General features: G+C 48.3%; 9 protein-coding genes and 2 non-coding genes; 4 read left to right on the top strand and 7 right to left on the bottom strand.

Annotated features, from left to right (window-relative positions):
• The first annotated feature begins 263 nt into the window (after positions 1-263).
• Positions 264-8,255, top strand: CNAG_05759 (acetyl-CoA carboxylase/biotin carboxylase). XM_012194973.1 has 12 exons: positions 264-562; positions 833-915; positions 969-1,234; positions 1,282-1,673; positions 1,727-6,246; positions 6,297-6,387; positions 6,437-6,622; positions 6,680-7,162; positions 7,221-7,412; positions 7,465-7,571; positions 7,628-7,827; positions 7,879-8,255. The coding sequence occupies exons 1-12, from the start codon at positions 481-483 to the stop codon at positions 7,988-7,990; spliced, it is 6,714 nt and encodes a 2,237-aa protein (XP_012050363.1). The 5' UTR covers positions 264-480; the 3' UTR covers positions 7,991-8,255.
• Positions 8,020-9,159, bottom strand: CNAG_05758 (SFT2 domain-containing protein). XM_012195116.1 has 5 exons: positions 8,875-9,159; positions 8,801-8,811; positions 8,645-8,718; positions 8,486-8,578; positions 8,020-8,435 (listed from the first exon to the last, which is right to left on the bottom strand). The coding sequence occupies exons 1-5, from the start codon at positions 9,073-9,075 to the stop codon at positions 8,194-8,196; spliced, it is 621 nt and encodes a 206-aa protein (XP_012050506.1). The 5' UTR covers positions 9,076-9,159; the 3' UTR covers positions 8,020-8,193.
• A 505-nt stretch (positions 9,160-9,664) lies between these two features.
• On the bottom strand, positions 9,665-9,761 carry CNAG_10086. Its single transcript has one exon. It is a non-coding gene; the product is annotated as a tRNA-Glu (tRNA).
• Positions 9,762-9,854: 93 nt separating this feature from the next.
• On the bottom strand, positions 9,855-11,449 carry CNAG_05757 (hypothetical protein). XM_012195115.1 has 4 exons: positions 11,191-11,449; positions 10,880-11,140; positions 10,725-10,819; positions 9,855-10,670 (listed from the first exon to the last, which is right to left on the bottom strand). The coding sequence occupies exons 1-4, from the start codon at positions 11,220-11,222 to the stop codon at positions 10,012-10,014; spliced, it is 1,047 nt and encodes a 348-aa protein (XP_012050505.1). The 5' UTR covers positions 11,223-11,449; the 3' UTR covers positions 9,855-10,011.
• On the top strand, positions 9,900-11,216 carry CNAG_12674. The gene is made up of 2 exons (XR_001045980.1): positions 9,900-10,644; positions 10,695-11,216. It is a non-coding gene; the product is annotated as a hypothetical RNA (non-coding RNA).
• A 158-nt stretch (positions 11,450-11,607) lies between the features above and the next one.
• Positions 11,608-12,633, top strand: CNAG_07673 (hypothetical protein; the record flags this gene model as incomplete). Its single annotated transcript, XM_012194972.1, has 3 exons — positions 11,608-11,731; positions 11,818-11,891; positions 11,947-12,633. 3 exons carry the CDS (start codon positions 11,608-11,610, stop codon positions 11,962-11,964), a joined length of 216 nt encoding a protein of 71 aa, XP_012050362.1. The 3' UTR covers positions 11,965-12,633.
• On the bottom strand, positions 12,246-13,544 carry CNAG_05756 (mitochondrial protein). XM_012195114.1 has 5 exons: positions 13,449-13,544; positions 13,163-13,401; positions 12,749-13,102; positions 12,664-12,684; positions 12,246-12,598 (listed from the first exon to the last, which is right to left on the bottom strand). Exons 1-5 carry the CDS (start codon positions 13,510-13,512, stop codon positions 12,593-12,595), a joined length of 684 nt encoding a protein of 227 aa, XP_012050504.1. The 5' UTR covers positions 13,513-13,544; the 3' UTR covers positions 12,246-12,592.
• Positions 13,545-13,720: 176 nt separating this feature from the next.
• Positions 13,721-15,274, top strand: CNAG_05755 (protein MAK16). XM_012195113.1 has 8 exons: positions 13,721-13,766; positions 13,829-13,863; positions 13,910-13,930; positions 13,987-14,096; positions 14,158-14,261; positions 14,316-14,428; positions 14,484-14,823; positions 14,876-15,274. Exons 1-8 carry the CDS (start codon positions 13,761-13,763, stop codon positions 15,176-15,178), a joined length of 1,032 nt encoding a protein of 343 aa, XP_012050503.1. The 5' UTR covers positions 13,721-13,760; the 3' UTR covers positions 15,179-15,274.
• A 35-nt stretch (positions 15,275-15,309) lies between these two features.
• Positions 15,310-18,192, bottom strand: CNAG_07672 (hypothetical protein). XM_012194971.1 has 4 exons: positions 18,029-18,192; positions 17,484-17,983; positions 17,203-17,436; positions 15,310-17,151 (listed from the first exon to the last, which is right to left on the bottom strand). The coding sequence occupies exons 1-4, from the start codon at positions 18,057-18,059 to the stop codon at positions 15,622-15,624; spliced, it is 2,295 nt and encodes a 764-aa protein (XP_012050361.1). The 5' UTR covers positions 18,060-18,192; the 3' UTR covers positions 15,310-15,621.
• An 84-nt stretch (positions 18,193-18,276) lies between these two features.
• Positions 18,277-18,921, bottom strand: CNAG_07671 (hypothetical protein). XM_012195408.1 has 2 exons: positions 18,388-18,921; positions 18,277-18,336 (listed from the first exon to the last, which is right to left on the bottom strand). The coding sequence occupies exon 1, from the start codon at positions 18,720-18,722 to the stop codon at positions 18,402-18,404; it is 321 nt and encodes a 106-aa protein (XP_012050798.1). The 5' UTR covers positions 18,723-18,921; the 3' UTR covers positions 18,277-18,336; positions 18,388-18,401.
• A 287-nt stretch (positions 18,922-19,208) lies between these two features.
• The window catches only part of CNAG_05753, a 3,616-nt gene continuing 3,449 nt past the window's right edge, over positions 19,209-19,375 (bottom strand). Inside the window, exon 10 of the mRNA XM_012195111.1 lies at positions 19,209-19,375. This exon is cut by the window's right edge and continues 58 nt beyond it. Within this exon, the coding sequence (XP_012050501.1) occupies positions 19,374-19,375 (2 nt within the window). The 3' untranslated portion in view covers positions 19,209-19,373.

The following is a 19,375-nucleotide window of genomic DNA, read 5'->3' as shown; positions in this document are numbered from 1 at the left end:
ACGCGAGGAACATTAATTAATTAATAGCGATGTACCATGCGTGCATCGCCGACGGCAGACGGCATAGATGAATGATTCCAGACAAACGCAGTCACTTCTGTTGCTGGTATTTCGGGCTTGTCGGCTTTGTATGGGCACGATTTCCATGGGGACGACGGCTTGCGGGGGGTGGAGGTAAGAGTTACGTAAGTGTTATGTATACGCGTGGGGAATGATTTTGCCGGAGAGACGTCCGGCGCTCGCTTCCCCAAAAGACAGAACGAGGAATTCAGGTTACGTACCCTTCAGCTTCATTTAACTCCTCGGTCAAACATTTCTCATCCTCAACCACACGTTTCCTCCCCAACGTCCCCCTATTTCTCTCCTTCTTTCTTCTCTCATCATAGTACTACTCGGAAACGACCCGAAGTGACGGCTTCACGACCTATACCCAGTCTTCATATTCTCACATCAACTCCAACAGGCGAAATCTCGTCAACCATGTCTTCGGCTACCCCCAACGGGAGCGCCGTGAATGGTCAATCAGACATATACGACCATTCCAAAGTTGCCCAGTTTATCGGTAAGTTCAAGCGCTTGGACTCAAGATTTTCTCAGACAGACAGCCGTTGCCGCGCCGCGACCGATCGATCTAAGCTCGTACGGAAGACCAACAAGGTATTGCAGGTTGCCATGCGGACTCGAAGAGCCCTATGGTGTACATATTAGCCTTGTGCAATCCGGAGTTGATCTCTGCTTCCTGGTATATACATGAACCGTTGATTGTTGGCCACTGGGCGGTGACGGCGGAATTGATAGAAAGGGCGAAGTTGCTGACGCCGGGCATTTACAGGCGCCAACTCTGTCGAGTCTGCACCTTCTGGCCGGGTGACCGACTTTGTCAAGGCTCACAGCGGTCACACTGTTATCACTAAGGTTAGTTTCAACCTCTCTTATTGGCACGCCGACAGCCTCTAACCGTCCTATAGGTTTTGATCGCCAACAATGGTATTGCTGCTGTTAAGGAAATTAGATCCATCAGAAAATGGTCTTACGAAACTTTTGGCTCCGAGCGTCAAATTGAATTCACTGTCATGGCGACTCCGGAAGATTTAAGAATCAATGCCGAGTATATCCGCATGGCGGACCGATACGTTGAGGTCCCCGGTGGAAGCAACAACAACAACTATGCCAACGTTGATTTCATTGTAGATGTTGCGGAACGAGCCGGTGTGCATGCGGTCTGGGCCGGTTGGTGAGTTATTTTGTCAGTTCATGCATGTAGACGTTAACGATTTGCAGGGGTCATGCCTCTGAAAACCCTCGGCTTCCTGAAACTCTCGCAAAATCGAAGATCATCTTTATCGGTCCCCCTGGATCTGCTATGCGATCCCTTGGTGACAAGATTTCATCCACCATTGTTGCTCAGCACGCGAAAGTTCCCTGTATGCCGTGGTCCGGTACCGGCATTTCCGACACAATGCTTTCTCCCCAAGGCTTCGTGACCGTTCCTGACAAAGCATACGACGATGCTTGTGTCCACAGCTGGGAGGAGGGTCTTGACAGGGCTGAGAAGATTGGGTTCCCCGTCATGATCAAGGCTAGTGAGGGCGGTGGTGGTAAGGGCATCAGAAAGGTTGAGGATGGAGAGAAGTTCAAGAATGCGTTCCAGGCTGTTGCCGGCGAAGTACCTGGTGGGGAACATCAAGTGTTCAAACGTTGTAGATGCTCATGATCTATTATTTAGGATCACCCATCTTCATTATGAAGCTTGCCGGATCAGCTCGTCACTTGGAAGTTCAACTTATCGCTGACCAATACGGTAATGCCATATCCCTTTTCGGTCGAGACTGTTCCGTTCAGCGTCGACACCAAAAGATCATCGAAGAAGCGCCTGTCACCATTGCAAAGCCGGAGACATTTGAAGAGATGGAGAAGGCAGCAGTTCGACTTGCCAAATTGGTCGGCTACGTCTCTGCTGGTACGGTCGAGTATCTTTACTCCCACTCTGATGATAGTTTCTACTTCCTCGAGTTGAACCCCCGTCTTCAAGTGGAGCACCCTACCACTGAGATGGTCAGTGGCTGTAACATTCCTGCGGTTCAACTCCAAATTGCGATGGGTATTCCTCTCCACCGAATCCGAGACATCCGTACTCTCTACGGTATGGACCCTCACGGCATCACAGAAATTGACTTCGACGGTAGCAAGCCTGAGTCCGTCAACACTCAGCGTAAGCCTACTCCTAAGGGCCATGTCATTGCTTGTCGTATCACTGGTGAAAACCCCGACGCTGGGTTCAAGCCTTCTTCCGGTAACCTTACCGAGCTCAACTTCCGTTCCAACTCCAACGTCTGGGGTTACTTTTCCGTGTCCTCTGCTGGTGGTCTCCATGAATATGCCGACTCTCAATTCGGACACATTTTTGCCTACGGCATGGAGCGAAGTGAGGCCCGGAAATCGATGGTCGTCGCGCTCAAGGAGTTGAGCATCCGCGGTGAATTCCGAACGACGGTTGAATACTTGATCAAGTTGCTTGAGAAGCCAGAATTTGAAAACAACACCCTTACTACCCAATGGCTGGATGGCCTTATCGCGGAGGGTATGACTTCTGAACGCCCGGACCCTGTTGTCGCTGTCGTTTGCGGCGCTGTAGTTAAGGCTTACCTTGCTTACGAAGCGTCACTTGCTAAGTACAAATCGGTACTTGACAAGGGTCAAGTTCCTCCTAAAGACTCTCTCCAGACTTTCTTCAAGAGTGAATTCATTTACGAGAATGTGCGATATTCATTTGCCATGGCCAAGTCTTCTGCCTACTCTTTCACTCTCTACCTCAACGGCGGTCGTATCTTTGTCGGGTGCCGAGGTCTCAGCGATGGTGGTCTTCTGATCTCCCTGAGCGGTGCTTCTCACACAGTTTACTTCCGAGAAGAAGTTGGCGCCATGGTCCTTTCCGTGGACTCCAAGACCACTCTTATTGAAGATGAGCAGGACCCAAGTCAGCTCCGAAGCCCTTCTCCCGGTAAACTTGTTCGGTACCTCATTGACTCTGGTGATCATGTCGATGCGGGCGATGCCTATGCCGAGATTGAAGTCATGAAGATGATTATGCCAGTGACTGCCAGCGAGAGCGGTATCGCTCAATTCATGAAGCAACCTGGCCAGACCCTGGCTTCCGGCGAGTTGCTCGGTATCTTGACCCTCGACGATCCTACCAAGGTCAAATTCGCTAAGCCTTTCGAGGGTATTCTTCCAACTTTCGAATTAAAGAACGGTCGATACGGCACGAAGCCTCATCAACGTTTGCGCGAGCATCTTGAAGTTCTTTACGACAACCTTTCCGGCTATGATAACAGTGCCTCTGTCCTTTCTTCGCTTCGTGTGGTCGAGGCTGCCCTTCGTGATGCCGACCTTCCGTACTCTAACGCTCAGGGGGTCATGTCCACCCTCAGCGGTCGTATTCCGCAAAAGCTCGAGGACGAAATCCGCAGCATTTTGGATTCTTGCCGTGCCGGACAGCTTGAGTTCCCTAGCCGCAAGCTTCAACGTACCATCGATGTGTTTGTCGAAGAAAACGTCTTGCCCAAAGAGCGCCCTCAGGTTATTGCGGCCATTTCCCCTCTCAAGGCTCTGATTGATGCCTTCGCACATGGACTTAAAGTTCACGAGTGGCAGACTTGGGCGGACCTGCTAAGCTTCTTCGCCGACGTCGAAGAGCCATTCGCCGACACCACCCGTACTCAAGAGAACGTCATTCTCAAGCTTAGAGATGATTGCAAAGACCTTGACCAGGTTGTTAATCTCGTCCTTTCCCACAGTAAGATTGCTTTAAAGACCAAGTTGGTCCTTGCTTTGCTTGATATTATCAAGTCCGAATCGCCTCGTGCCTCCATGACTCCCGAGAGCCGTGTCAATGACGCTCTTAGTCGACTTGCCGCTCTCGACAGTCGGCCCACCGCCAAGGTTGCGCTCAAGGCTAAGGAGGTGATGATTGTCGGATCTCTCCCGAGCTATGAGGAGAGACTTGGCCAACTGGAGAGACTTCTCAGTGCTGCTGTCACTACCAGCTATTACGGCCAACAAGGCTCCGGCCATCGATTGCCTTCGGCTGATGTTCTCAAGGAGGTCACCGACTCTCGTTACACCGTCTTCGATGTGCTCACCACTTTCTTCGATCATGATGATCCTTGGGTTGCCCTTGCTGCCCTCGAAGTGTACGTCCGACGAGCATACCGAGTGTACAACGTCTTGCACCTTGATTACGAAGCAGGTGAAAAAGGTGGCGAGCCTCATATCATCACATGGCGATTCAAGCTTGGCGGTCATCAAAGTGAGCCGGTCACCCCTCGTGTTGACTCTACCAAGGACTTCACCCGTATTGCAAGCATGTCTGACCTCAGCTATGTTGTCAACACCAAGACTGAGCCCGTCCGATTTGGTCTCATGACTTCGTACAATGATTTGGCTTCTCTTGAGCAAGGCTTTGCTAAACTCCTGTCCATGTACCCCGCCTTCAGCCATGCTGAACACATCGAAAAATTCGGAAAGGACGCCCGCCATCCCCATGTTATGAATGTCGCCCTACGTTTGTTTAATGGTGAACAAATGTCTGACAGTGAACTCAACGAGCGATTCCACGCGCTTGCAAACCAGTATGCTGCGGAGATTAATGGGAAGGGTATCCGACGAGTCAGCTTCGTAATCTGCCGCAAGGACCAATACCCGGCCTACGTGACTCTTCGCGAATCTGTTGAGGGTTATTGGAAGGAGGAAGAAGCTATCAGAGACATCGAGCCTGCTCTTGCTTATCAGCTTGAACTTGGACGACTCTCTAACTTCAAGATCACTCCTCAGCCTTCTTCTAACCGACAAATTCATGTTTACCATGCGGTTGGCCGTGAGAACACTTCTGATGTTCGCTTCTTTGTGCGAGCGCTTCTTCGACCAGGTCGTTTCCAAGGAAACATGCAGGTCAAAGAGTACCTTATCTCTGAGACAGACCGGCTTGTAGGCGACGTCCTTGATACCCTTGAAGTTGTCAGCTCCCAGCACCGACAAGCCGACTGTAACCACATCATGGTTAACTGTGTCTACAACCTCAATGTCACCTTTGACGACCTCCAGGAGGCGTTGGCTGGTTTCATTGAGCGTCATGGCAAGAGGCTGTGGAGGTTGCGTGTGACTCAGGCGGAGATCAGAGTGGTTATTGAAGACGAGGAAGGGAACGTTTTACCCATCCGATCGTTCATTGAGAATGTTTCAGGATTTGTAGTTAAGTATGAGGCTTATCAGGAAATCGATAACGACAAGGGCAAGTCCATCCTTAAGTCCATTGGTGAGAGCGGTCAATTCCATCTCCAGCCTGTCAACTTCCCTTACTCGACCAAGGAGTCTCTCCAGCCTCGTCGATACCAAGCTCACGTGATCGGTACCACTTATGTCTATGACTTCCCAGACCTTTTCCGACAGGCGACTGGCAAAGCATGGCATAATCTCCAGGCTTATCTGCCCAACATCAAGATTCCATCAGATTTGCTTACTGCTACCGAATTGGTCTTTGACGAGCATGGTGAATTGCAGGAAGTGAATCGTGCTCCTGGCCTCAACACCTGCGGTATGGTCGCCTGGGTGTACACCCTCAAGACACCCGAGTATCCCCAAGGCCGTCGAGTCGTCGTCATTTCTAACGACATCACTTACCAGATTGGGTCTTTCGGTCCAATTGAAGATGAATTCTTCTACAAGGCGACCCAGTATGCCCGTAAGCACGGTCTTCCTCGAATTTACCTTTCCGCAAACTCTGGTGCTCGTATTGGCCTGGCTGAGGAAGTCATGGCTCTTTTCGATGTTGCTTGGCGTGAAACTGGCAAGCCCGAAAAAGGCTTTGACTATCTCTACCTCACACCGGCCAATCTTGAGAAGCTTAATGACATGGGGCCCGGCAGTGTGATCACTGACGAAATTGAGGTCGATGGGGAGAGGAGGCATAAGCTTGTGTCCGTTATTGGTCTCAAAGACGGTCTGGGTGTCGAATGTTTACGAGGCTCCGGTTTGATTGCGGGTGAAACCTCCCGGGCATATGATGACATCTTTACCATTTCTATGGTAACTGCACGATCAGTTGGTATTGGTGCCTATCTTGTCAGATTGGGACAACGTGTTGTTCAAGTAGAGGGTCAACCGATTATCTTAACTGGTGCTCAAGCTATCAACAAAGTTTTGGGTAAGGAGGTGTACACGAGTAACATCCAGTTGGGTGGTCCTCAGGTGAGCTAAATGAAGCAGTCGGGAACAAGTCAACTAATGTACTGCCCTAGATCATGTACAAAAACGGTATCTCTCACTTGACCGCGGGCAGCGACTTGGATGGTGCTCTACAAATCATCAACTATTTGATGTTCATTCCTGGTGGGTTAGACAAATCGGCTGCTCATGAATCGTGACTGATTTACAATAGAGCAACGTGGTCGAGCCATCCCAATCCTGCCTACTGGTGATCACTGGGACCGAGCCGTTGAGTGGAAGCCCACCAAGGCCGCTTACGACCCTCGAAACTTCTTGTCTGGTTGCAGTGAGGACGTTGATGGCGTGCAAAGCTGGAAATCTGGTATCTTAGATAACGGCAGTTTCTTTGAGACGATGGGTGAGTGAATAGTTGTTTTTCTCATCTTGCGATGACAAAATTGACACAGTTACATAGGCGGCTGGGCTCAAACCATTGTGACTGGTCGAGGAAGAATTAGTGGTATACCCGTGGCAGTTATTGCCGCTGAGACTCGATCTATCGAGCGCGTCGACCCTGCCGACCCCGCGAACGAGAACTCTCAAGAAAGCCGCGTTTCCCTTGCTGGTACCGTTTGGTTCCCCGACAGCTCTAGAAAGACTGCTACTGCCATCGAAGATGCCAACCGCGAGGGCCTCCCACTTGTTATCTTTGCTAACTTCCGAGGTTTCTCCGGTGGTATGTCCGATATGGCGCAAGCCATTCTCAAGGAGGGTGCCAAGATCGTCGACGGTCTCAGTAGCTACAAACACCCTGTCATTGTCTATCTCGTACCCAATGGGGAATTGCGAGGTGGTGCATGGGTAGTTTTAGACCCATCCATCAACCCTGAACACATGACCATGTTTGTCGACAATGAGTCTAGGGGCGGTGTCTTGGAACCTGAGGGTATTGTGGAGGGTAAGTCCCACTACCGTTTAACATATGTATGGCAAAGCTAATCAGTCACCTCACACAGTTAAATATCGTAAGCCAAAGGTCCAGGCTACCATGGCGCGATTGGATGAGGAGTACGCCCGACTCAAGAAGGAAGTTGAGAACCCCAGCGCTTCTCCTGAAGAGAAGGCTGCGGCGACAGCTAAGCTTGAAGCTCGTGAGAAACATCTGGGCCCCGCTTACCAATCCATCGCTCTCGAGTTCGCCGATCTCCGTTAGTATTCAAATATCTCGTGTTGTGCGATGAGTCGCTGACGTAGCTTTAGACGACCGAAGTGGTCGAATGAAGGCTAAAGCCGACTGTATTCCCTGTGATTGGGAGAACTCTCGTCGTGCGATTTACTGGTCCTTGAGAAGGAAGTTAAGCGAGATTGTGAGTTGAGACGTTAATTCTGACGTAAAGCCCATTAACAAGGATGTCATCTATAGCGTATCCTTAAGAAGCTTGAAAACGCCAATCCTCGTCTTACTTATCCTGAGCGAAAAGAGCTTCTCCAGCAGTTCATTCCCGTCGAGCTTTCCAGCGACAGCGAGGTGGCTGCGTACATCGAAAAGTCTGGAGAAGCTATTGAGTCATTCATCCAGGGAGTGCGCGACGAATGGTGTTCTGACACTTTGGTTTCCTGGGTGTAAGTCTTACTATACCTCTAGTTTCTGTCTCGCTCTAACGATAATCATAGCGGGACCAACCAGGAGGGTGTCATGTCTGGTTTCAAGAGAATCTTAGAAGGTCTCTCAGCGGAGCAGAAGACACAAGTGCTTGCCGAACTTGGGGTGCAAGGTCAAGCTTAAGGGGTGAATTTGGGCTGCGGCTGGAAGAGCGCTTAAGAATCGTGGTGTTTCTCATCGCATTGTATATGTACCATTGGGTTTCCGCATGCCTTACGGCCGTTTGATTTCATTATTATTTCTCTATAGATAGATGCAGGATTCATGTCGGACGACTGATGATAGCATTATTACTAGCTATCAATCAATCACTTCGCATCACGTTATTAGATTGGTAATAGGCTCCCCGCGCCTCTCATAGCCATTTGACCTCCTAGTCTCAAAGTAGTCATACCTCCTGGGAAATAAGCTACCACGTATGACAGCAGGGCAACGACCTGTATGATTGAGGCCAGGAGTGTACCTATGGTGGATCTAATACCGATGGCGAAGAAAAGGGTGAGGCCTAAAGAGCCAAAATAACAAAGTGAGAAGGGAAGTCGTTCTGGAGAAAGAATATGCTTGAAATCTATGAACAAAAGTGTCAGAATTCGGCTGCCTAGCAAGGAAGCAACATACGGTTCCAAGGACCATGTAAGATGGCGAATCCAAGCATAAACAAACAGCTTCCAAGGGTAAAAGCAAGAGCAAACTTCCGTGGTTTGATGGCAACTATTGATTGTCAATAAATATGTTTATGACGACCAAAGTATCCTATTTGAAGCTGTGACAACATACGAATGGGCAGGAAAAGGAATGCGATACCAAAACATGCTATTCCACCAGCACAACAAGCCAAAAAGCCAAGGAATCTAGATGTAGAAGGTATAGCATATCAGTCTCTTGTTTTAAGCTTGTTCGGAAAGCCAGAAGGGGCATGAAGGAAGCACACACCTTTCCCATCTCTGACGATTGTATCAGCCATTAGCCTCCAGAAACACCACATGCGGTGTGCCCAGGTTACTCACACTCAAAGCGAAATAAGCTTCTTCCTCCTGACTACTGCCTTCATTTCGGAGGGGTATGTACCCGGAAACGCTATTCCATGCTCGAGAAAAAGGATTTGAGGTTGTGGGCGGGGGAGCAGGCTGAGAGTCGTCTTGGACTGAATTGGCCCATCTGAATGAGGACAGTTGAGAGCGGAAGCTGCGCTGAGCGCTGTCAGACATGGCTGTATCTGCCCGGAGTAATTACAGATGCTGCTGGAAAGGGGGCAGAAGGAAAGTGGAAGGGGCAAAACAAGGATAACATTAATAGTGGCATCGGCGAAACCTTGAATCCATGACGTGCACTGCAAGGGAAGATATCTGATTCCGTTCGACATCAAAGTACGGCTCACGCGCTTCTCAAACTTCAGACAAATGAACTAAGTACGTAGTGTGATAATTTACTCGAGCCGTTGATAGCCTGTATTATTGCTATTTCTGTGCTCTATCCCACTGCGAAGCACAATATGACCGGTTGCTACTCCGCCAGAATCAGAAGCAGGCACTTTTCAGTCAATTACTCTTTCTCTACTTCCCCGTTCTAACAACACCACAACGCGATTGAACGGCTTTATTATACCTTCGTAAGCCGGCCTTGGAGTATCTCGCACTCAAATCCAAAGAAGCTTAGCACACAAAGTAGATCAACTTGCAATAAGACATAATTGCAAAAAGAAAATGGAGTATGGAATCTTCGTGGAGGGAAAAGAAGAGACGATTATCCCGATTATTTTACTTTTCTACTGGACGTTTAAAAAGTATATAAAAAGAATTCTCCAGCAGGGAGTTGAACCCTGATCTACCGCGTTCATCGAAGAATTTACACTTCAAATGAGAAGCGGTTATACTAACCGTTATACTACTGAAGACTAATACAATGTAGTTGTCCTAGGTTATATTGTTATTTGGAACTAGGCTAAAACTTAGACTTATTGCGTAAACATATGGCAGAAAAAAAGACTGGAATTCATACCCGAACACGATGATGCATACAATAGCATGATAAGCGTTGGTACATTACAGAAAATCTATAAACATCTAAGGGGAGCCCAGAAATAAACGAAGCCCTTTTTTAACTATGGCGATGTGTGTAAAACCCATCATTGTTTGAATGGCAGATTAGTACTGCTTCCTTCTATTAGTGGAACCTTTCGGTCTTCCTCTACCCCTCTTGACAGGTTCGCCATCAAGTAGCTTCGGCACTCCTCTTCCTTCATCATGCGTCTCCATCTTCTTCCCCTTCTTATTCAAAGATCCCTTGGGTCGTCCCCTTGGCCGCTTTTCTGACGAATCAGCGGGTCGTAGTGCAACTGAATTCTCAGCCGCAAAACCTTCCTGCACTCGACCCCTGTTCGACCCCTTTGGTCTTCCCTTTCCCTCCCTTTCCCGACTGTCCGCCTCACCTGCCGGGTGAGAAGATTCCGCCAAAGTATCTTCAACAGCAGCCTCTTCATCAGGATTCCCCTCATAACTTCGGTCTGAGGCATCAATTCGCGGTCGTTTGGGTGACCGCTCTTGTTCGCTCTCTGGATCGGAAACGGATACGGCTATCATTTGAGTCGCATTTCCTTGAACCCTTTGGCTATGCGGCCCTTCAAGGTGATTGGCATTTTTCGCCGAAGGCCAATATCTTGATGCGGGGCCGGTGCGTTGTTTACATTTGTCTTGTTCATGTGAAGACTGAACAGTGACCGGAGTAGTAGTGGTTATGGGATGTTGGTTCTTGAGCCAAAGGGAGCGAAGAGTAAAATAGTAAGGATGGTCCCTCCCGAGTGTGACTACAAGTGATAAGAATTTAGTAGGTACAGAATGCAGGACAAGAAGCGACATACCTCGTGTCACTTCGGGAACTTGTTCTTCACGAGTCCATTCCGGATCGATTGCATACTTCGATTTATACCACCCCTCTTTCATCCTTTTGACCAACCTAATGCATCAAGAATCAGTCATCGTCCTGTGTTTTACCCTCTTCAGCAAGACCACTCACAGATGCAGACGATTCCGCACAGGATGAACCATCCCGCTTGTCCATTTATCCGTTGCCTCCCACCCATTTGCTGATCTTCGCACCCACCCCTGTACTTCTTTGTCTCTCATCCAAGGCTCTTGCTTCAAGACTTCAAGACAAAGTTCGCGCTCGATGAGCCAACGATCCCCTGTATTGTTGCCGAAGATACAAGCACTATACCTCGAGTTGGCTGCAATAAGATTCACGAGGTGATTAGTGAGACGGGGTTCAGAATCCCAGCTGAGGACTGTCAGTATAAATGTGTATGTGCATCAAGGTTATGGACATACTTAATGCGAATGTCCTTGTTCTGGACGCCCATGGTTTTGAGGACCAAAAATGGTTGGTTTGCACCTTGAGGTCGTCGTCAATTGTTTGGTTACGGTGTGACCCCCTATTCTCTAGCCTATCAATTCTTCCTAAATTGAAAAAAATTGATTTTGGACTATGTGTTGAGTTGTAATTGTCACTTTGATAGGAGGATTTACTTCAGACTTGAAAGCAAAGTATAGCTAAGCCACTGTGTAGTTTAAAACAAACGCACATATGGCCTCCTCTGTATTTTTTCTTTTTCAACACAAACAAATCGATCGGCTCAGGCCGCCGTAAATTTTTTTTTTATATTTTTATTTTTTATTGTTATTTTATTTTATTTTTCCAGCACTTATTTAATTTACGCTTACCAGTGGCTACCGTACTGCGTATAGATGGTCTCCACGCCACGCAACAGAACACATCAATCCGTTGTCGTGACTGCCCAAATCTGTTCTTCCTTTTTGTGGCAGCTCTCAGCATGCATGAAAATGTATAGAAGAGCACCCGCCGGCAACAGTTCGTCTTCTGTTATCAATATCTGTTTTCACAACTACTATCCATGCATTGGACTCGTCTTCTGTGATCAATAGCTGATTTTACAGCCACTAAAAGATACCTCGTTGGTGGTGTTCCCTATGGCGCAACGGCAGCAATGGATTTTTTGCCAGCCCCTGTGGTAGGTTATTAATCTCGTCTCAACAGGTGACACATCAGAGCTGATATCCCATGAGTCTGAACTACTTCCTTAGGTCGAGTCTCCTCTGGGTATTCAGAGCCCACATTCGATTGTGAATGGGTAGAAATGAAAGACTGGTAAATGACATTCTCATCCTTGAGCATCCGTCCTAGTCTTCGAATGACTTATCGTCGTCACCTCTCTTATCCCTGCATCTTCCATTGTGAGACAAAGAGTGGGTGGACACTGGCTGAACAGCAGAGACAGATGTGAGAGAAGCGACATCGTCAGGGATAGTCGATCGCCATTGACTATTCAGTCCTTCTTACAAGAGTAAAGATTTCACAATGTTAGTCGTCCAATTACTTGCTCCTTTCATCTTCATCAGGCTTCTATCCGCAGCTACAAGAAGAAAGAAGGAAAGAGTGCGCCCGTACGTCCTCTGGATACTCATTTGGACATAGACGCGTCTACGGCTACCAATAAATCGCCCATGCGTTCAATTTCTATCAATATAGAGAGGGGATGGATGTATCCGGAACATCTTGAAGGCTCCAGGCAAGAACCGAGATACCGGGTGAGACTGCCGAGAGCGGAAGGTGGAGGCCGACGGCTGGAGGCTGGAAGGATGCATATGTATGATTGGATGTATGGTACAGAAAACGGGGTACAACATGATGAGACCTCTACATATTTCAGATCTATCGCTACCATCAAAGTTAATGTCAGCTTTTCTACTCCGCATCCGGACGTTTCCACCACAACCACTGACCATCATCCTCATATAAGCAAGCTGCAAGCAAACAAGAGTCAGCATCCAGCCAGTCCATTTCCGCCATAAGACACTCGGGACTTACCAACAACGCCCCTGAACCAGTCGCTACACCAACCAAGTACTGCAGAATGCTGAACTTGGCTTGCTCAATCTGTGTCCTCAAACCTGCGATTTCACTTTCAATCCGAGTATCCACCTCCTTGATTTTGAGTTCTTGCTGGCTGCTTTCATCACGTATGCGCCCCTTTTCCAGGTTCAGATCTAAACGAACACCAGCCTGAGTACGAGTGACCTCTTCTCGAAGCCGTTGCTTGAGTTTTTCCACATCCGCCATTAGTCGATCGTTTTCGGCCTTCATGAGGGTAAGGTCATTCTTTTCGTGTAGCTGAAGTTCAGATTTCAGGCGCGCAAAATCAACTTTTTCGGTGTATCTTTGCTTTTATACAAGTCAGGCCACTGAAATAGTACAACAATGTCGCAAGCAGGAGTAACGCACCTTTTCCTGCTCTGCCTTGCTGACCAGACTGGCTTCCATACCCTTTATACTTTCCTCGATGACTTCCGCCAAGACACTCATGACACCCTCCGCCTGCTCTCTAGTCATGCCGTTCTTTTCGAGCTTTTCCACAAATAAGTATGTATCGAAATGTGAGATACATCTTTTGGGCGTTGCATAGAATGAGCGGGTGTTTCTCGCGATGGAGATGAGAGGAAGCCGTAGAGGGCGAGTAAGAGCTATATACAGTCAAAATTGCAGTTGAAACGAGTAATGTAGAGCTTACACAATGTAAGCATAGCTCCTGCCCTGCTTGTTGTGGGTTGTGCGAGTAGATGAGAGATTGCCATTGAGGTCAAGGTGTAGTCAATCGAGCGACAAGAACAAACGTCAATTGTTATCCTTCATTTGTGGTCAATCTCGCGCACTTGGTTGGCCTGTCGGCGGTCTCCACTTGGAATAAAAACGGAAATAACGAAAGAATTAAATATTTTCGTTTAACGGCGGTGTCCACTCGATCAGAGATTTTTGGATGCCCATACAAAATTTGTCTATAACAACGGATAACAACCTCTAACAGCAGCAAGAAGGAGCAAAAATGCAGGTAAGCAGAGGTTATGGATCGGTCAAGAGGGAATGAAGGACATTACTGATGCGCCATAATAGTCTGACGACGTTATTTGGTCGGTCATCAACCATCAGTGAGTCTTCATTGTTGAAGCATGAAAGACAGCTAACTTGGTATAGGTTCTGCTCATACAAAGTCAAGTAAGCTTAGTCTAAATCGCGAAGGAAATGTAGGATGGGGGCTAAAGGGCTGTTAGGACACCTACCCAAAATTTCTGTCGAAACGAGTACAATCTCACCGGTTTCTGCACTCGTCAATCATGTCCCCTCGCCAATTCTCGATATGCTACTGTCCGTGAAAAAGAAGGTGTGTGGCGAAATGAGAAATGCTGCAAGAATAAGGAGCTCATGGAAACATGTGTTCGTAGGTGTGTTGTATTTGTACGTCAAGACCATCGAAAGAGCGCACACTCCGGCAAACATGTGGGAGCGCATAAAGCTTTCCAGCAACTATACCAAGGCGCTTGAGCAGGTATGTTTTGACCATTCTTTATTCTCTTGACGTATGCTGACATGAACATCGCAGATTGACAAGGAGCTTATATATTGGCCCAACTTCATCACTCACAAGTGCAAGCAAAGAATAACAAAGATTACACAGTATCTGATTAAGATGAGACGGCTGAGCATGACCCAACAGTATGTCTACATCGTTTTAGTATTTCCAGACTTAACCGCTTATCGGCCTGTGCAGACCTAAGAAAGTTGGCATCAAGAAAAAGCTGGAACGACGTGAAGCGACTCGTGAACGTAAAGCTCTTGCGGCGGCTCACCTTGAAAAGAACATTGAAAAGGAACTTCTTGAACGTCTTCGTTCCAAAGCCTACGGCGACGCTCCTCTCAACGTCAATGAAGATGTTTGGCAGCAAATTTTGGACATGGACAAGAAGGGCAAGGATAGGGACTTGGAGTTGGAGGACGATGAAAGTATGGACGAGGAGGAGGAGGAAGAGTGGGAGGGAGGAGAGAGGGAGTATGTGGAAGACACGGATGATGAAAGTGTTGGCGATTTAGAGGATTACAGCGGAAGCGAGGTACGTGTCACTAATTTGCTAACTGTATGCCGAGCTCTGACTTGTGAAGCAGTTTGACGAATTCGACTCGGAAGAAGAAGGCTCTGAAGGTCAGGAGTTCCCCTCTGATCTCGAAATCTCCGACGAAGAGGATCAGGGTGAAGACGATGGTTCTGAGCCTTCGTCGCCTCAGCCCCCTTCCAAGTCCTCCAAATCCGCTCCTGGGCCATCGGCCCTTGCAGGTACCAAGCGCAAGGCGCCTCCCAAGACCGGCAAGTCTGGTGCTGCCAAGAAGGCTGGAAGGAAACCAAGAGTGGATGTCGAGTACGAGATGGAGACTGAGCCATTGTCTAGGGAGATGCTTAAGAACTGGTAACGGTAATGACCGTATGTTGATTAGAAACATCATGGGGTCTTCTTTCATGATTGTATTGTATGCATTTATAGGGTTTAATTGTGCGCATATGTACAGTAGCTTTGACCATAAGCAAGATGCGGAAAAAAAGTAAAGTAGTGCACTTTTACTTGTTGCATACGACATAAACATAACAAACATATTCTTTTTCGCCTTTTTGAACCAAAGATAAAGAAACAGTGACAATTTTTAACCGAAATATATGCCAATGAAAGAGTAAATAAACATAGTAATAACGTGATATGGGGACTATGCTGAAGAAAAAAAAAATGAGATTTGATATCGTGAGAATTGTTATTGGTGCAATAATAAAAGTAGATGGACAAATCTCCACTTCGATGAAGGAGTGGAGATGAATGGGATCATTGCAGATCTGATTTTCTCTCCTGCAGATCCGATCTTTCTCAAATCATCAGCTCTGGGACTGCCGCCGCTGCATACTGCGCTTTCCGCCTCTTCTTCTTCTCCTTCCTGGCCTGACCCGCTCCCTCAACCTCCTCCACCGCAGTTAACACAGGCGACACCAGCATTCTTCCTCCTATTGGCCCTGCCAGCGTATCATCCAACCTCGTATTCCCAGGCGAAGGGTACCCGTCAACTGTATAATTGTACTTGTACGGAGGCTGTTTGCTCCTGCCAGGTGGTGCCAAGGTCGCAGCGGGATTTGGCGCGCCAAAGTTTCGTCGAAGATAAGTAGAAACTCCCACACGGTCGAAACGAAGCATATGCCTCAACCCTTCACCATCCATCTCTTCTTGCCCTTCCGCAGAGGGATCGAGCAAAACAGCTTCCTCCAGCATGTCTTCCAGCTCAAACCCACCTACGGCGCCATCAGCAGCCTCATCTTCCGAAGTCGTTGTCGCACGATCTTCCTCTGCCATGGCAAGAGCTTCGGCGGCTCGACGAGCTGCGACATAGCGAGGGTGACCAGGGATGGAAGAGTATCGAAGCCGCTTTGATTTGGCAGAGAGTGCGTTGGCAGAGGGTGAAAAAGTAGGGGAAAAGGGATCGTTGGCAGATGACCGTCGTCTTCGCTCTTTATCTTCTTTAGATGAAGCCAAGCTCGCGGCATCCCTATTTCTTCTCGATCTTCTACGATGAGTAAACGGCGATTTGGTGGTGATGCCTGAGCCATCAATGACAGCGTGTTGAGCTGGATCGCCTGTCACAGGGAGGAATGTGCCCATGACAGGACCCGTGGGAGGAGCAGAAGTGACAGAGTCGGTCGAGGAAGATGGAGTGGGAAGAGGGGCGGGGGTGTCTGGCAAAGTATTTGTGGGCGGCGCTGAAGAAATGGCGGATAACGCAGGTGTGGAATCCGCGACTTCTGTGACGACTATAGACGGCTGTGCAGCCGAGGCCGTATTGGCAGCCTCTGGGAGGACGACGGGAATGTCCCCATCTACTACCATTCTTAAAACAGCTTCTGCCATCTGGTGCTCCATCATTCCGTTCAAGGCGGGACTGTCCAGCACTGGCATGTCTTCCTCCGCCATTGAATCTGTTGTGTCACCACCATCATCGTCTTCGTCCGACATGCCGCTCCAATAAGAGTCCTCGCTAGAAAACTCATGATCGGCGGCGTCAGGGTCTATGAGGAGGGCTTGGTCGTTTGCTGACGTAGTGCTGCCGTTGACGGATCCGCCGGTACGGGAACCACGGTCATTGCGATGGCGAGATCTACTTCTTTCCAGACGTGGTTGAACGAGAACAAACTGACCATCCCAATTTTCCATGAGAATGAGACCTGGGTCCTCGCCGCTTTCAGTGTCATCGATGGGAAAGTGTGAAGAGGAAGGTATGGGAAAGCCAAACTCGTCGAGAACCTCTTCAAAGTCGGATTCGGATTCGGAAGTAGACTGATCAGAGTCGACAGACACAGAAGATTGTGACAGGCGATCGACTTCGGATCCGGAAAGATGGTTGATGAACATCTAATTGGAGTCAGTTTTTGTAAACAGCGTAATTGTGCGGCAACGACCCACTTCTTCCTCCTCCTCGTCTGTCTCGTCATCCCAGAAAGTCATCATTTCAGTGTCCATGTCTCCGGCACCATACGCCAAATCTTCCACCTCCTGTCCTAAGAAGGCTTTAGGGATCCCTGCTAATAACTGATCGTCTTCTGTCAATTCGCCCCTATCGGATTCATCATCACCATAAGACGATGTCGAATCTTCTGGGGGAACTGTACGGCCGTGGTTGAGGGCCGGCGTGGGGGTCTATGATCATCAGTCAATGCACTTTTGGTTTTCCAATTAATACTTACTGTGTTTCCAAAATCGTCATCCACATCAAACTTTGCGTCTCTCGCTCTTCTTCTTTCCGCATCCTCCAACTTGGTAAACCTCTTTTTTTCTCTTCCTGCAGGTCCAGTAGTGGTAGTTTTGGTTACGGCCTCCACTGGATGACTCTTCTTCTTGCCAACGACCTTCTTTCCCTTTTTGTTCTGTGATGCAGTCTTCTTCTTCCCACTATTTTCTACGTTTGCGACATTATTTTGTGCTACACGGCCTTTATGTTGGCCTTTTCGGGGAGTGACAACCTCTTCGTACTGTTCGTTCTCGTCAGCCTCCGCTTCGCCGTCATCTTCTTCCGAGGACGGAGGTGATAATTCAGAGTCGGAATCAGAAAAGATGCTGCGTTGATTTGAAGCCTTTGTCCGTGGACGAGTTGCAGATTTTGATGTACTGGGCTGGTTTCGGGAGAGGGTAGGGTAGCGAGTGGTGAAGGACGGCTGGGCTGGATTTGAGGGCGAAGTATGTGAAGCTGCTGTGTGTGAGCGCAGTGCGGTGGTGTTTGTGAACGACATACTGTGGTTGTGTTTGGGAACTGTGGATGGCATGTGGGGCGTGTATTATGTAGTGATTGTTGTTGTGGGTGGAGTAGAGAGGCATCTATGGGGGGCGGGGGCGGGAGAGGGACGGAGGAGCAGACAAAACAGCGCAGAGAAACAATCACAAGCTGGAAGAAATCTTCAGCGGCCCGCAACAAATCATCACACGCTCAAATCTTAAATTCTTAATCGCAACGTAATCCTGCACCGTGGGAAAAAACATCCGCACTAGCATATTATGTTGCATACAACTTTCTATATACTCACACGACCGCCCTAATCCATACTAGTACATCATTATGTCAGTCACCGCCCGTAGCCGAACTGTGCCACCCACATGCCATGCAATAATCACGCCTTGATGTTTCGCAGCACCTCCTGCATCTCCTCACCCCGCGCACGCAATCCATCAATCCTCTCACCCACCTCCTCCCCTTCCCTCCTCTCATACACCTTTTTGATTCCGTTCATCTCCTTGATATAAGCTTTGGACAAGTCTTGCGATGTCTGAGACGTGGCGGTGGAGGGCGAGAAAGCTTGAAGAACCTCGAGGGGTGTTTGTTGGGAACCCAATGGTTCTGGCTGAACAGATGACAGGGGCAGAGAAGATGCCGGGACAGAGCGTAACAGTGCAATGTCGTTGGCAAGCGATGGACGGTTGAGGTTGCTCATGACGGAGAGCCGAATAATGTATATGGAGATGAACGATGTCCCACAGCTTCTGGACCAGTGCTATTAATGCTGCAGCCAATTTCTATTGTCTTTTGGGCGTGGGTTATATCTATTCTGGATCGAAGTGCCGGCTTATTGTTGATTTCTTGTTTTCTTTGTCAAAGAGCAATGATGAATGTTGCACCCGGATTGACTTGTCATCCGTTGTCGCAGCGAATGATGTTGTCGCCCATCGCCCTTGCTTGTTGGCTAGTTGGCTCAGGGCTGATTGTCTTCCGGCGGAAGCAAATCTTGAACCAGCAAGCAGTCGGTTGTTATATTTCTGGGCCCTTGCTCCAGAGTTAACATGCAAAAACCGCAAGAAAAATTCTACAAAGTATCATACAATACGGTACACAGTTGATAATGTCCTTCCGTCTTTGCAATAACGAAAAATATGACAGTCAACATACTAGCTCGCTCCTCTTCCTTTCTACATCATTACAGCAGACATGGACGTGAACAACCACGCAATGCCCCCCTGGATGGTCAAAGGATTTTAACAAATTCATCCCTAGATATATGATTTATGGTGTACCAAAGCATTTGATAGATTAATTGCTGAACATCTTGACTTCTCGCCGAAACTTTAAATGACACAGCCCATGATCATT

Source organism: Cryptococcus neoformans, chromosome 7 (assembly GCF_000149245.1).
Source record: "Cryptococcus neoformans var. grubii H99 chromosome 7, complete sequence".
Lineage (NCBI taxonomy): Eukaryota > Fungi > Basidiomycota > Tremellomycetes > Tremellales > Cryptococcaceae > Cryptococcus > Cryptococcus neoformans.
The sequence above is the reverse complement of the archived record's forward strand: the minus strand, read 5'-3'. Positions and strand labels throughout refer to the sequence as shown.

Excerpts from the sequence above, each read along its gene's own strand:
- CNAG_05759 (XM_012194973.1), top strand. The coding sequence starts at position 481 with ATGTCTTCGGCTACCCCCAACGGGAGCGCCGTGAATGGTCAATCAGAC. Across the intron at positions 7,163-7,220 it reads ACCTGAGGGTATTGTGGAGG|TTAAATATCGTAAGCCAAAG; the intron begins GTAAGTCCCACT and ends CACCTCACACAG. Across the intron at positions 7,828-7,878 it reads GACACTTTGGTTTCCTGGGT|CGGGACCAACCAGGAGGGTG; the intron begins GTAAGTCTTACT and ends CGATAATCATAG.
- CNAG_05758 (XM_012195116.1), bottom strand. The coding sequence starts at position 9,075 with ATGTCTGACAGCGCTCAGCGCAGCTTCCGCTCTCAACTGTCCTCATTC. Across the intron at positions 8,579-8,644 it reads ATTCCTTTTCCTGCCCATTC|TTGCCATCAAACCACGGAAG; the intron begins GTATGTTGTCAC and ends GACAATCAATAG. Across the intron at positions 8,436-8,485 it reads CTTACATGGTCCTTGGAACC|ATTTCAAGCATATTCTTTCT; the intron begins GTATGTTGCTTC and ends TTTTGTTCATAG.
- CNAG_05757 (XM_012195115.1), bottom strand. The coding sequence starts at position 11,222 with ATGGGCGTCCAGAACAAGGACATTCGCATTAA. Across the intron at positions 10,820-10,879 it reads GTGCGGAATCGTCTGCATCT|GTTGGTCAAAAGGATGAAAG; the intron begins GTGAGTGGTCTT and ends TTGATGCATTAG. Across the intron at positions 10,671-10,724 it reads AGTTCCCGAAGTGACACGAG|TCACACTCGGGAGGGACCAT; the intron begins GTATGTCGCTTC and ends TATCACTTGTAG.
- CNAG_05756 (XM_012195114.1), bottom strand. The coding sequence starts at position 13,512 with ATGGCAATCTCTCATCTACTCGCACAACCCACAACAAGCAGGGCAGGA. Across the intron at positions 13,402-13,448 it reads AGGAGCTATGCTTACATTGT|CTCTTACTCGCCCTCTACGG; the intron begins GTAAGCTCTACA and ends GACTGTATATAG. Across the intron at positions 13,103-13,162 it reads GCAAGGCAGAGCAGGAAAAG|CAAAGATACACCGAAAAAGT; the intron begins GTGCGTTACTCC and ends CTTGTATAAAAG.
- CNAG_05755 (XM_012195113.1), top strand. Across the intron at positions 13,931-13,986 it reads TTCTGCTCATACAAAGTCAA|GACACCTACCCAAAATTTCT; the intron begins GTAAGCTTAGTC and ends AAGGGCTGTTAG. Across the intron at positions 14,429-14,483 it reads CGGCTGAGCATGACCCAACA|ACCTAAGAAAGTTGGCATCA; the intron begins GTATGTCTACAT and ends CGGCCTGTGCAG.
- CNAG_07672 (XM_012194971.1), bottom strand. The coding sequence starts at position 18,059 with ATGCCATCCACAGTTCCCAAACACAACCACA. Across the intron at positions 17,984-18,028 it reads AGTTCCCAAACACAACCACA|CTTCACATACTTCGCCCTCA; the intron begins GTATGTCGTTCA and ends CACACACAGCAG. Across the intron at positions 17,152-17,202 it reads CAGACGAGGAGGAGGAAGAA|ATGTTCATCAACCATCTTTC; the intron begins GTGGGTCGTTGC and ends GACTCCAATTAG.
- CNAG_07671 (XM_012195408.1), bottom strand. The coding sequence starts at position 18,722 with ATGAGCAACCTCAACCGTCCATCGCTTGCCAACGACATTGCACTGTTA.